We start from the raw sequence: 13962 nt of genomic DNA, 5'->3' as shown, positions 1-13962 counted from the left end.
AGAAGGTAAAGGTAGAAAGAAGGAAAGAAATAGAGAGAAAGAAATAAAAGAAAGAAAGAGAGAAAAGAAAATGAATGCTAAAATTGTTTGCATGTGTAATCAGGAAAAAATAAAACATACTGAGGCAAAAAAGAAAAAGAGGTTGCATTCCTCTTGCAGAAATTGCATCCCCATTCATTAAAATGGGGGAAATAAGGCTAGATAGTTTGAAAAAAAAACCCAACAACCTTTCCTCCTGTCTTGAAATCAATACTGTAAGGGAGATGGGCAATTGGGGTTAAATAACTTGTCCAAACACATAGCTAGGAAGTGTTTGAGGCCACATTAAACCCACAACTTTCCATCACCAAGCTTGGTAAGATGAAAGGTTCTTAACATTTGTTGTTCAAATAATATTTTTTTCTGTTTATCCAAGCGCCTTTAATTTTTATGTAAATATACATGAAAAATAGTAAAACTTGTTCTACACCTTTCCAGAATATATGTATAATAATGAACAATTTTTAGTTCCTTTAATGTAACAGAATCCTTCAGCAACCCAATAAAACCTAGTATTTTTAAATACATAAAGTAAAATGCATAAGCTAACAAAGGAAACCAATTGTGGGGAAATATAGTTATCAAAATTTAAAGAAAAATTTTTTTGTTGGTTTTGTTTTGTCTGAACCCAAGGACTAGAAGATCTCTAACTAACGTTCTTTCTTCCTCTTCGGCTTCTTTGCTCTGTCTCTATCCATGTATGGGCAGTTCCTCTGTCCCCACCTAACTCTAATCACACCAGCCATCTCCTTTGGGCCCAATTGAAACAACCAGTTTCTTCTTTTCTCTTTCTGACCACTGCCCTTCCCCAGACCGGGCCCACGCAAGACCCAGGCTGGGGGAAGGGCTGCAGCGCCTCGATTCCAGGGCTGTGGCGATCCGTGTGGGCTCAAAGAGCCTCGTGGGGTATCAGGATGATGAGAAAGGGAGGGCTCCAGGAAGCCAGGGCCTCCGAGCCGGTCCCCAGACGGAGAGGTTGGCAAACCTCAGACTGCGAGGGCTTCCTGAACAGGGTGTGCTTCGGCTAGCTCGCAGCTGGGGTCAGGAAAGGGGTGTGGCCACCTAGGAGTGTTCCGCCAGGGACCCCGGGATCCCGAGGATGCTGAGCGAGGTCGAGCCAGGCTGCGGGGTAGTAGAACCCTCCGTTTAGGGCCACTTTCTCCTCTACTCTCCGTAGGGAAATACGGGATAGAATTTTAGCCATTTAGAGCTGGAGGGGGCCCTAGAATCATCTCTTCTGATCATATGGGAGCTAGGAAGATAAGAGCACCAGTCCTGGAGTCAGGAAGGCTCATTTTTCTGAGTTCAGACACTTTCTAGCTGTGAGACCTGGGCAAGTTGACTCAGTTTCTTCATTTTTCAAATGAACTGGCGAAGGAAATGGCAAACCACTAGCTGTGCGACTCTGGGCAATTCACTTCACCCTGGCTGCCTCAGTTTCTTCATCTGTTAAAGGAGCTAGAGAAGGAAATGATTAACCACTAGTTGTATGATCCTGAGCAAGTCACTTTACCCTGGCTGCCTGGTTTCCTCATCTGTCAAAGGAGCTAGAGAAGGAAATGGCAAACCACTAGTTGTATGATCCTGAGCAAGTCACTTCACCCAGGATGCCTCAGTTTCCTCATCTGTAAAATGAGTTTGGAGAAGGAAATGGCAAACTACTCCAGTGTCTTTGCTAAGAAAACTCCAAATGGAGTCATAAAGATTTGGCCATGACTGAAAAATGACAATATTTGGATCATTTTTATGGAAGAGTAAGTTGAAGCATAGAGTAACTTGTCCAAGAGCCCAAGGCTCATGAGGGGTAAATTCAGGACTCTGTTTCAGGTCTTTTGATTCCAGATTAGAGGTTTTTTTGGTTTGTTTTTTTTACTATTCCCCATATTAGCCCATTTCTAATTACTATCATTCCTAAAAGCTAGCATTTATATAATGTCTACTATATGCTGATTTACTGTGATCTCATTTGATCCTCATAAGAGTTCTATAACTATCCCCATTTTACAGATGAAGGCAAACAGAATTTAAATGACTTGTACAAGGTTGTGTAGCTAGTAAGTGTGTGAGGCTGCATTTGAACTCAAGTCTTGCTGAGCCCTCTCCTTGGATAAATCCTCATGCTTCTACACCCAAGTTAGGGCTGTACAATAGCCAGAGTAAATCCTGGCTCAGGGGAAAGTTGGCACACTCAGTCCCCCAAGGAGGTGGGGAAGAACAAATACTTGTCCTAAGTGAGAATGTTTTGGCTAGGAGTTGCTTGTTGATTCCCTTTTTGCCATGAACATGACTTTCCCTGTTCTCCTTCTTTCCTCTCCAAGTAGGATTTCTCCTTGTAGTCCCCTTGGATTAAAGAGAACCCTCAGGGCCCATCCCAACTCCTTCTGGAACCTCTCCACCAACTCAGAAGTTGGCCATTGTGTTCAGTTCCATCCCTGGGTGGGGGCAGGTGATATTGGGCATTAAATTAGCACAGACTGCAAGGCTGCTAATGGACATTCCAGCTAGTTTGGGATGAGATGTTAAAGCAAAAGCACCAAACATCATGGGAAACAAACTAGAACAAAATGTAATTAGGAAACATTTAATGAAATAAATAAAAATACCATAGGACAGAAAATAGATGATGTTACTATGTGGATTTCTAAGTCAATATGGAAGCTGTATGGTGGTCTCCTTTCTATTCGAGTTTGACACCACTACTGTAAAAGTTTGTGTAAGGAGGGGCAGCTAGGTGTCTTAGTAGATAGAGAGGAGAGGTCCTGGGTGCAAATCTAAGCCTCAGACACTGTGTGACTCTGGGAAAGTCACTCGACAGTCATTGCCTAATTCTTACCACTCTTCTGCCTTAGAACTGATACTTAGTTTTAATTCTCTGCCAGCAGGCAAGTGTTTAAAAAATACTATGTAAGGAGAAAATAGCATTTATTAAACACCTTCTACATGCTAGATGGTGCCATGAATAGAGCTGGAGTCAGGAAGAATTGATTTCAAATCCAGCCTCAGCCATGTACTGGCTGTGGTAGCCTAGGTAAATCACTTCACCCTGTTGGCCTCGCTTTCCTCATCTGAGGACCATGATCTGAGCAAGATCTAAATGAGCTGGAAAAGAAAATGGCAGACCATCCAGTATCATTGCAAAGAAATGGGGTCACGAAGAGTGGGACATAGCTGAAAAGACTGAACATCGCAGAGGACAAGGGATCCAAAATGAGACTGGAAGTTTAAAAAAAAAAACCCATATTTTCCATCTTCGAATTAATACTATGCATTGGTTCCAAGGCAGAAGAGTGGTAAGGGCTAGGCAATGGGGGTTAGTGACGTCCAGAGTCACACAGCTGAGAAGTGTCCGAGTTGGAAAAGTGTTATGGAACCAGGTTTCAGTGCCCAAGGAGAAGGGTTTCTATTCGATCCTAAAGGCAATAGGATGCTGCTGGAGATCTCTGATGATGATTGCTGTCATTAGATCTGTACTTAGGGAAAGGGCACCAAATTCTCATTGACTATAAGATTTTCAATCCCACCCTCTGAGAGAAACTCTTTAAAGTATGGGAAGGGTCGAACTCTCTCTGTTCAGGAATTTCTCCCCAATCCCCTTCCCTCCAACAAATAGAGTAAAAAGCAAGTCCAATGGGGCAGTTGAAAGAACATTGGACTGGGAATGAGGGTCAGATCTAACTCTGATGTTTATTACCTCTGAGATTATATCTATGTGACATAGAGAGGTCACTTAAATTTCTCTTAGGTCTTCTTTCTCTGACCTGTAAAATGAATTGGGTTAGATGTGATGGCAGATAGGTAGACTAATGGATAGAGCACTGGATCTGGAGTCAGGAAGATTCATTTTCCTGAGTTCAAATCCAGACTCAGACACTTCCCAGCTGTGTGACCCTGGGAAAGTCATTTCCCGTTTGCCTCAGTTTCCTCATCTGTAAAAAATGAGCCAGAGAAAGAAATGGCAAAGAACCTTTGCCAAGAAAATTCCCAATGGGTGCATGAAGAATCCGACATGACTGAAATGACTGAATAACCAAAGATGAAATGACTTCTATGGTCCTCATCAGCCCATAATCTAGGATCCTATTTCTGCAGAGAGGAGGAAGGTGCCTGAATCTGCTATACCTTTCATCTTTCTCCTGAGACAGCTAAGAGATCCAGTGGATACAGTACTGATCTTGGAGTCAGGAAGATCCAGGTTTAAAAATCTAGCCTTAGGTACTTTCTAGGCAAGTTACAAAACCTCTGCCTCTGTTTCCTCATCTGTAAAATGAGTTAGAGAAGGAAATGGCAAACCATTCTAGGATCTTTGCGAAGAAAACCCCAAATGGGGTCATGAAGAATCAGACAGAACTGAAACAACTGAACAACAACAATTCAGGTTCCAATCCTATGACCCTTTTACCCATCCCAAAACATCAGAGCTCTCAAAACAAGAGAACAATTTAAACAACAATTTTGTAAAGACAAATAACTTTGAAAAGCTTAACAACACTGAGCAATGACACGACCAACCATGATTTCAGAGCAGCCAGGATTCTCCTTACTTCAGGGTCTGTACTGAGACATAGTTTTTGGACACGGCCAGTGTAGACATCTGTTTTGCTCGATTATGCATATTTGTTACAAAGGTTTTGTGTGCCTTTTGGGGGGTATTTTTTCCAGTTTGGTGGGAGAGAGAGAAAACAATATTTTTGTCAATTGAAAAAAATTTTAAATGAAAAAATCTTTATACCCATAATTACCCTTTCTTTCTCCTGAGATAGCATTGAAGGAGAAGAAGGAAGGATTTGTTTCCCTCAAGTCGGAAGCCAAATAGAAAACAAAGGCCAAGAAGGCAGTGTTGAAGGGTGTACATAAGAATCAAACTCAAACATCTCTTACTTACTCTCCAGTAATCCAAGAAACTTTGGTTTTGAAGATAGCCCAAGAAACCTTGGAAAAGTGCCTTTAGCGGCAACAATCTAGCTTTTAGCACAGGGCCTGGCACACAGTAAACACTTAATAAATCTTTATTGACTGGCTGACTATGCCATCAAGTTTTCCTTGATCACTCATCTGCTATGAACAAGACCAAGGACAATGGAACCCTGGAATTCATCATGGAGGTCAAGACCAACAAACCTTAGCTGAAAGAGGCTGTAATGGTTTGACACCAATACTGATGGGGCTTGATGGAATTAGGAAGGCCCAAGTCTGACTTGTCCTAAAGGGGCTATGTATGACACTTTGGATGTTTCCAATAAAATTAGAATCATCTGAGCTACATTCAGCTAGCCTTCTCCGCGTAACAATAACATTGTCTATTCGTAAGACCAAGTCAAATAAAAACGAAAATTTAATAGCGCTCAGTTGTTGGGAAATCATAAATATCCACATCCTGCTGCAGCTCAAATCTTTTTCTTCTTGTTCTGTTAGCATTATAAATGGACAAAAAGGACATTTTCTTTTTTAAAAAATTGAAAAAAAAAAACCCTTTACCTTCTGTCTTAGAATCGATACTAAGTATAATACTAAGGATTAGTTAAAACTAATACAAAGTATTGGTTTCAACAAAAGAGCAGTAAGGGCTAGGCAACTGGGGTAAAGTGACTTACCCAGGGTCACATAGCCAGGAAGTAACTTGATGCCAGATTTGAATCTAGTTCCGTCCAATTTCAGGCCTGATTCTCTATCTACTGAGCCACCTAGTTGCCCTGATAAAAGGACATTTTCTACTTTCTGTAGGTAACTTTTCTTTCTTTAAAAAAATTCTTACCTTCTATATTAGTATTGATACTAAGCATCAGTTCCAACTCAGATGAGCCGTAAGGGCTAGGCAATTTTGTGGTTAAGTGACTTGCCCAGGGTCACATAGCTAGACAGTGTTTGAGGCCAGATTTGTACCTAGGATCTCCTGTCTCTAGGTCTGGCTCTCTATCCACTAAGCCACCTACCTGTTCCTGTAAGTAACTTTCAAAGAGCATTATTGGATGCCTTCTTGGCTTTCTTCTTTCCAGGTTGACTAATTCCTGCTCATTCAGTCTTTCCTAAAAGACCATGTTTTCCTCCTTTCCTCTCCTGATTTCTCTCTGTGTCCCTCTTAGGACTGGACAAAAGCACTTAAGGCAGAGTCAGCCCCAGATTGAACAACAGAACATCCATAGTGACCAGAAACACCAATGCTAAGGAGGAAGGAAGGGAAAGTTGGAGGAGAAAGGAAGGGAGGAATTCTCCATTTTGGCCATCTGGTGTTGGTACTATTTATCTCCTTTCTTAACTTCTTCCTCTGTTTTCTGACCACTTCTCTATTGCTCTTCTGTCCTTTCCGGCCTCCTAGGCCTGACCATCACTTCCTCCCATACTAGTTCCCTTGTCACCACTGACGAGGCTTCCTTGGGCTTTTCTTGGTCCACCCTGTCACAAAGTCCATCAACAGCTCTCCTTTCCCCGGGGCTCATCATTATTGTTATAATTAATCTCAGGGGACAATCAAGGATCAAAAACTAGACAATACCTACAAGGTGGTAGGCTAGAGATCATTCCACCTAATCCTATCATTTTATATGTACCACTGTCCTATTTTGGCCAAAGTATTATAATATAGAGTTGGAAAGGGGCCTCAGGGGATACTTAACCTGGCTCCCTTATTGTACAGATGAGGAAACTGAGACTCGGGAAAATGGAATGACTTGTCTATTATGGCATTTGGTGCTCAGCTTGATTCTCATCCAAGTGAAGACATAGCTGAGGATTAAGAGTCAGATCTAGAGACAGGAGGTCCTTGGTTTAAATCTGGCCTTAGACACTTCCCAGCTGTGTGACCCTGGGCAAGTCACTTACCCCCATTGCCTAGCCCTTTCCACTCTTCTGTCTTGGAACTGATAGTATTAATTCTATGATGGAAGGTAAGAGTTGAAAAAAAAAATAAAGCAGGTTTAAGGAGTAGCACAGTTGATAGAAAACCAGGCCTGGAGTCAGGAGGTCCTGGGTTCAAATCTGCTCTCAGATATTTCTTAGCTGTGTGACCCTGGGCAAGTCATTTAACCCTCATTGCCTAGCTCTTACTGCTCTTCTGCCTTGGAACCAACAGATACTTAATATTGATTCTAACACAGAAGGTAAGGGTTTAAAAAAAAAAAAGATATAGCTGACCCCCATGCTCATAAAGGAACATAACCCAAACGACTTAATCTCCTGGCATATTCTTCCCTGGGGAATGTGCTGTCTCTAAATGCTTTAGGGCACTAAAGTATAGGCCTGGGCATGGGTCTGGACTGGGTAGGCTGACCATGTAGAGTGGAAGGACTATACATTGGGCTAGAGCTTCTACATAAAGGGGGCACAGGGAACATGGAGAAAAACTTGAGGGGCCCCTGGTAATGGGGGGGAACTAAAGGAGTTGGGAAAAGCTGAAAGTATTGGGTTGAGGATGGAGTTGGCGGGTATTGAATAATAATAATGGATAAGTTTTTGGGGTGGTGTTCAGGCAACAGAATCAAACCTACATGTTTCTGTAGCATAAGGAATAAAAGGGAAAATCTGCACGAATTCTGTTGATTATTCTAGCACAATACTCAGGAAGGCCATGGAATCTCCTTCCTTAGTGATGACTTACCCCTAAACTTGAATGGTGCTGCTTAAGAGAGAAACTGTCCTGGTTTGGGGGCAATAATGGACCTTTTCCCAGATCTCCCAGGACTTCAGCATTCCCCCAGGCTGCGTAGTTTCTTATCATGAACTGTCTTCTGTGTTAGATTGTAAGCTTCTTGAGGGCAGTGCTTCCTTTCTTTGCATTTCCAGCACTTAGCATGGAATAGAAGCAGACTCCAGCACATAGTGGGCGCTTAATAAATGTTGGTTGCCTCCCCGAGAGTGATCAGTAATGATCCCTTGCCAGTCAGAGGCACCTGACAATCCTAAAGGCAGATTTTCAGAAGAGTTAACTGGGGTGCAGGCTTGAATAGGACTGTGGAATAGTCAGACAAAGGGCGTCTGGTATAGCCAGCCCTCCCTGCCTCCCTGGGTCAGGGATTCTGCCTGAGGAAAACTCAGAGCTTTGTGTCATTGGGTGGATGGGGAGAAGAGAGAACCAGCCTGGGAAAGAGGCTGACTTTTCTTGTCTCCCACTGACTAATCAGACTGCCAGAAATGAGTCCCTGGTAACCGTTTGCCTCAGTTTCCTCATCATGGAAGAAGGAAATGGTAAACCACTTCAGCATCTTTGCCCAAAAACCTTCAAATGGTCCCAAAGAGTCAGACATGACGTGACTGAAAAACAACGATAACAACAAACTCTTTGAGGGATAGAGGGAGTAGTAGAGGTTATAGAGGCTGGAACTCTTCCTTGTAAACTGGCCTTGGATTCAATTAGGCAGTCGTTGGGTAGCTCCCTCCCTCCTAATCATTCTATAGCTCCATTCATCTCTAGGACTCCATTTCTTTCACCTGTAAAATGAGGAGTTTGGACTAGAGGGAAGCAGAGATCCCGTCCAGTTCTAGGGCCATGATTCTATGAAGGAATGTTTTTTTAGCCTTTAACCTTTTACCCACAACTCCAGAGAACTCCTGTCCCTAGGGTCAAATAGAACCACCTCTGTTTGGCAATGAAGGCCCTTCACAATCTGGCTCCCACCCACTTTTCTAAGCTCATTACATATGAAAGCACTCCAGTTCAACCAAAGGCTTTTTTGCAGATCCTAACAGATAGTCTATTTCTCCGCCTCCATCTCTCTGCACGGGGATTGTACTCCCACCTCACCTTTGCCTCCTAAAATCCCTGGATCTTCTTTTAGCTCAGAGAGCCACCTCTTCTGTGAGGCCCTCTGCCTGATCCCCCCAGTTGTGAGTGCCTCCCACTCCTGAAATGGCCTTGTATACATTTCTATGAGTAGGTGTTTTGCTAGACAAAACCCAAGTTCCTCCAGGCTGGAGATGATTTCGTTTTTGGCTTTGTCATTCTGGTGCCTAGCACAGTGCTGAATGTTTGAAAAGTCTCCCTTGAGGATTGTCTCAAGTCAGCAAAGCTTTTCGAGGATCGGTGGGCCCATGGGAGCCCTCATTAGCTGGGCAGCTGCACCCCTGCCTGCCTCTTAGCCCAACCTGTTACAGGCATGGACAGAAGGAAGGAAATCCTGCGGTCTATGGTCACTCAGGTGGCAATGCCTTTCAAGACGACACCCACGGACCCCTTGCTAACTGCTACCTCTCAGCTTCAAGCAGTAACTTTTCAGCCTCGACTGTCTGCCTGGGAGAGCCGGGAAGGGCTCTGATGGGCCTGGGAGAGTGCTTGGGGGAGCGTCTTTTCTGTGTCCTGGGAGTAGGGGGCCAACTAGGTCTCGGTAGACTGTGGGCAGGGGAGATGCAGCCCCTAGGCCCTGAGAGGAAGTGACTGAAGAGCTTTCTAACTGTCTCCTTTGAAAGGCGCCAGAGGAAATGGGGCAGGAAGATGCAGGCTACACGTCCCAGCACGAACGAGGGGTGGGGGGGGGGGGGCCATGTGTGCTCAGAGTCTGAGTATGGAACTCCTTAGCCTGGCCCACCTCTTCCAAAGCTTCCCAATCTCTCCGTGCAGTCCAGAGCCCATCGCCCCAGCTTTGTTGGAGCTATCCCATACGGAGCAGGAGTCCCAGACCAGGCTGGTGGGGCTGCCATCAGACCAGCCGCTCCGGTGGGGCTCCCGCCCTCCCGGGGTAGGGCTCTGGGTACCTGGGCTGCCCGGCTGGCGCTCTCTGGGGGCGGCGGTATGGGAACAAGCCCGCTCATAGCCTCGGCAGCTAAAGGCACCTCTGCCCTGGCCTTGGGTCCCTTCCTCCCGAGCCCGACCCCTCGGGCTGCCTCTGGCTCACCTTGAGCTGGGACTTGGAGACCTTGCCGCTCTTCTCCACGTCCAGGGCCGTGAAGGCGTACCAGATGGATTTGAGGAGTTCCTTACGGAGGGCCATGGCCGAGAAGCCTGGGACCCGGAGGCCGCTCTGACACCCAGGAGATCCGGTTTCAGGAAATGCAAACGGCTTCAGAGACCGCAGAGGGGCCATACTACAGAGCACTAGCTCCACCTGCCTGCTCTGAAGTACTAGAGGTTCCTCCTTGAATGGAAGAAGGGGTGGGCGGCCAAGATGAACAGGAGCCGGCCCCTGAAAGCACAGACTTCAAACAAGAGCTCCCTTGACCTGAAGGGCGGGCCGGAGTGGTGCTTCCACAGATCACGACAGTAAAGGAACCCTTGCTCTTTGGTCCGTAGAGATGCCTTGGTGATGGGGTGGAGGAAGGAGTGGAAGATATGGCCATGGGGCTCCTGAGGGGACACCTCAGAAACCAATGCAACCACAATAGAGCCCTCACCTCCTCTCAAGCAGAAACGGGTAGAAGTGGGGAAAATTGGCATAAATAGAAAGGGGAAAAGCTTTGTCCAAAAGCAGGAATCCACCTTCTCTTCCTATGAAACAACTGAAACTCGGCCAGAGCAGCCCTCCCCCCTTCTCCTCCAGGGAATTTAGAGCATGATCCTGCCCCAACCCGGGTCTTAACTCAGAAGCCTCTCCCTGACCCACGTGGGAGAGATATTTAGTCCAACTTCAGGAATCACACTCCAAGAGTGTGACATCAGAGATACTGATCTCTAGAAGCCTCCAAGAAGCTGGGGAAAGGACAAGGCTCCCCAAATGCAAAGGCCAACTCATTTAATTATCCTTTGCTGCGGATAAAGAGGAAGAGGGCTCTCCCATCCTTATAATGTTCTCTGGGAGCATTTCTAGCCATACATACAAACCCTGGTTGGGGTGCACTGTAAATATGGCTGTCACCATTTTCTAGATGGGTGAAGAAACTCAACTCTCAGGAGGAATTGGGTGACTTTTTCAGTATCACCCAGCTAAGTAGGGACTCAGACCCATGTGGTCTCATCAGACATTTGGTTCAGTGCTATCTTCAAGACACCATGTAAATGGTTTGTTTCTAGCCAGAAGGCGTGCTTGCTGCATTGTATAATGGGGTGCCTCAAAGGGAAGGCTCTCAGCAGAGATGAACACGGGACTGAAATTCTCCTGGAGTCTGGAAGCCGTAGATAGCAAAGGAAGCCTCGAATTCTTGGGAAGGGCAGAGGGTCTGAGAGGATGGGAAGTCTGACCTGACCTATGGCTCCACACTCGAAAAGGGTCAAATCTTCTGTAACAATTTGTCTCCCTACCCTTATCTCAGTCCTGATACTTCATCCTAGTCATAACTAGAGAAACCCAGGGTTCCCTTGGCTCCAAGTGAGGGTTCAGAATTACTGAGGTCAGGGTCTAGTACAAAGGGAGAATGACTGACTCATATGGAAATTTGGGACTTTTATTAAATAAGCATCCACCCACTCGCCACCATCACCCTTAGCAGAAAAAAAATTATAAAAATGGAATTAAAAAACAAACAAAAACCACACACACACAAATCCCAAACCCAGCAATCTAAGTGCAGGGACCACTCTTTACTCCAGCCACAGTATGAGTTGCTGGAGGTGGGCTGAGGGAGACTGCTCCTTTCTTGTTTGCTATAGGCCCCTCAGGAAATTCTTGCCATCTGCCTGGACATCTTGGCCTCCCTCTGCCATAGTTATTGCAGTATGTAGCTAGAGGGGCTCCAGAATATCTTCTGGTGGAGCCAGGTGCTCCCCCCTCCCCTGCTTCTGCTGGGGCTCCCACATAGTGGGTAGCAACTACCTGAGGGCAGAAGGCCAGCCCCCAAGGCATCCTTGACCTCTGCTTGCTGTCCTAAGGAAAGGGGTAAGGGGCAACAAGGTGTTCTTAAGAGGAAGAGGAGTACCCAGGGAGGCTTCAGTGGGAGACCCAGGGCAGTCTGATGACCCAGTGGGTCCTTCTCACCTCCTGAGGATGACTAGAACTCCCCTACTTCAGCTGCCATCCTTACTGATGGCAAAACCATTCCCTTTCCCCAAACTATGCTGCTCTCAATGCTGCCTTCTGTGGCTCAGCGACCTCTACGTGGCAACCTTCCGTGGTTCATCCACAGCCTGGACGCTTGGAGACAGTGATGCCTGTACCACATAGCATCTTCTTTGCCACTGTGTGGGACCCAGCTTGCTTTAGGGTCTCAACAGCCGCTCTCTGATATGGATGTCTCCAGGGTCACAGCCCCCTGTTGCATAGCAGCGGTAGCCATACTAATAGCCTCTTCCAAAGTCTGCTGCTCCTCCAGCTACAAGTGGGTGAGAAGAGAAAGAGAAGACACTGTAGGTGAGAAGCAGGTTTGTTCAACTCTTTTGCATGTTCCAAAGTCTACTATAGTGTTAGTTGTACCTCAAATACTCAAATATTTATTGGTTGGTTGATACATAGCTTAAGGGAATAAACATGGCCAAGGAGGTTGTGAAGGAGTAATGGGCCTAGGTCATTTTCTAGGATCAAAGGAGTCACAGAAGCACAGAATTTCTAAGCTGAATAGGACCTTAGAGATGATCTAATCTCTTCTTTCCCCTCACTTTACAGATGAGATTACAAACTGCTTCTGAGAGGCTGACATTTCCAAGGTGACACTGATAGTTTGTCAGACTACTTGGCCTTTGGATTCTTCTCCAAATCTGAGATGCCAGGAATCTCGAATTCAGTGAGCCTCCTAACTTGGCCCAGTGACTTTCCTACCAATGCCATTAACACATTACCACTCCAGACTGAGGAAAAGAGGCTGCAGGGAAAAGGAAGCAGCTGTGCTTTTGCAAATCACATTGAGTTTGGAATCAGAAGGCTGGGGCTGGGGCCCGCCTCTTCTGATACCAGGCCTTGGGTGAAAAACTTCTCTGTTCCAAATCTCAGTCCCCATAAAATGGTAAGTAAAATGGAGAGAATACATTTGCATTAACCAACCACCTCACAGCTTTCTGGATGAGCAAGTAAGATGTGGTACATAAAGTTCTCTGTAAATCTTCAATTGTTACCAAGGCATCAGTACTATGACACAGGGCAGACAACTGTTTCCTGGGAGGCCAAGCTTCTCAGAAGGGGGAATGGGAAGGAAAGAATGACAAGGATGAATAATGCTACAGAGAGGAAGCATGAAGCTTCTAGGGAGGATCTGGTAGTGCAGAAAGGGGAACAGGCAGATTATACTTGATATTCTGCTCAGAAAAGTACCCCAAGATGCTTTATAATCCTATTTTGGTAGGGGTGGAAAAGGCGGGAAGGAGGTCACAGAATCTGCTCCCCTGAAAGAAGTTCTTTCTGAAGGTCCATTTCAAATGTTTTTTTTGTTTTTTTGGACTCCATGATATCCTGCTCTGCTATAGTCACATACCTGTACTGCAATGTGAGTGCCATTGGCTGTGGCCAACAGTGCCACCTGCTGGTGATGAAGGGATGCTACCGCTGAATCCTCAGTCACCATGGCCCCCGAGGTTATGATGGTAACCTAAAGCACAGAAAAGTGTTTTTTTCCCCCTCTCCTGGCCTATTCTCAAGCATCCCAGAATAAAGTTTTGCAGCAAGTTCAAAGAAATACTGGAGAAGGCTATTAGGATTCTGATGCTACTTAGCCTGAGGCTCAGGGCTAAGGGGGACTGGTCCTTCTCCAGTCTAACCTGGCCCAGTGGGTTAGAATCACAGTTTTAGAACATCAATGAAGTCTGGAGCTTTCATCTAGTCCCACCTAGCACAGTCACATTTTATAGAGAACAAAAATAAAGCCCAGAGAGGGAAGTGATTTGCCCAACACCCTGCAGTGGGTGACTGGGACTAATGATCTCTTGATTCCTGATCAAAATTGCTAAAAAAAATCCTTACCTTTTGAGGGCAGCTGGGTAGCTCAGTAGATCGAGAGCCAGGCTAGATGGGAGATCCTGGGTTCAAATCTGGCCTCAGACACTTCCTAATTGGGTGACCTTGGGCAAGTCACTTACCCCCATTGCCTAATCCTTACCACTCTTCTGCCTTGGAGCCAATACACAGTATTGATTCCAAG

At 45.6% G+C, this 13962-nt stretch overlaps 2 protein-coding genes across 5 annotated transcripts in view; both read right to left on the bottom strand.

Moving 5' to 3' along the window:
* DEF6 (DEF6 guanine nucleotide exchange factor) overlaps positions 1–10146 on the bottom strand; it is a 51302-nt gene extending 41156 nt beyond the window's left edge. The window contains exon 1 of the mRNA XM_001378389.4: positions 9861–10146. Within this exon, the coding sequence (XP_001378426.2) occupies positions 9861–10049 (189 nt within the window). The 5' untranslated portion in view covers positions 10050–10146. The remainder of the gene's footprint in view (positions 1–9860) is intronic.
* A 1183-nt stretch (positions 10147–11329) lies between these two features.
* The window catches only part of ZNF76 (zinc finger protein 76), a 36312-nt gene continuing 33679 nt past the window's right edge, over positions 11330–13962 (bottom strand). For all 4 annotated transcript variants that reach the window (XM_003340368.3, XM_007483727.2, XM_016430997.2 and 1 more), the window contains 2 exons: positions 13300–13413; positions 11330–12207 (listed from right to left, as the gene is read on the bottom strand). In XM_003340368.3, the coding sequence (XP_003340416.2) occupies positions 12103–12207; positions 13300–13413 (219 nt within the window). In that variant the 3' untranslated portion in view covers positions 11330–12102. The remainder of the gene's footprint in view (positions 12208–13299; positions 13414–13962) is intronic.

Source organism: Monodelphis domestica, chromosome 2 (assembly GCF_027887165.1).
Source record: "Monodelphis domestica isolate mMonDom1 chromosome 2, mMonDom1.pri, whole genome shotgun sequence".
In the NCBI taxonomy this organism is placed as follows: domain Eukaryota; kingdom Metazoa; phylum Chordata; class Mammalia; order Didelphimorphia; family Didelphidae; genus Monodelphis; species Monodelphis domestica.
Note: the sequence above shows the minus strand (reverse complement) of the source record. Positions and strands in the feature narration are given on the sequence as shown.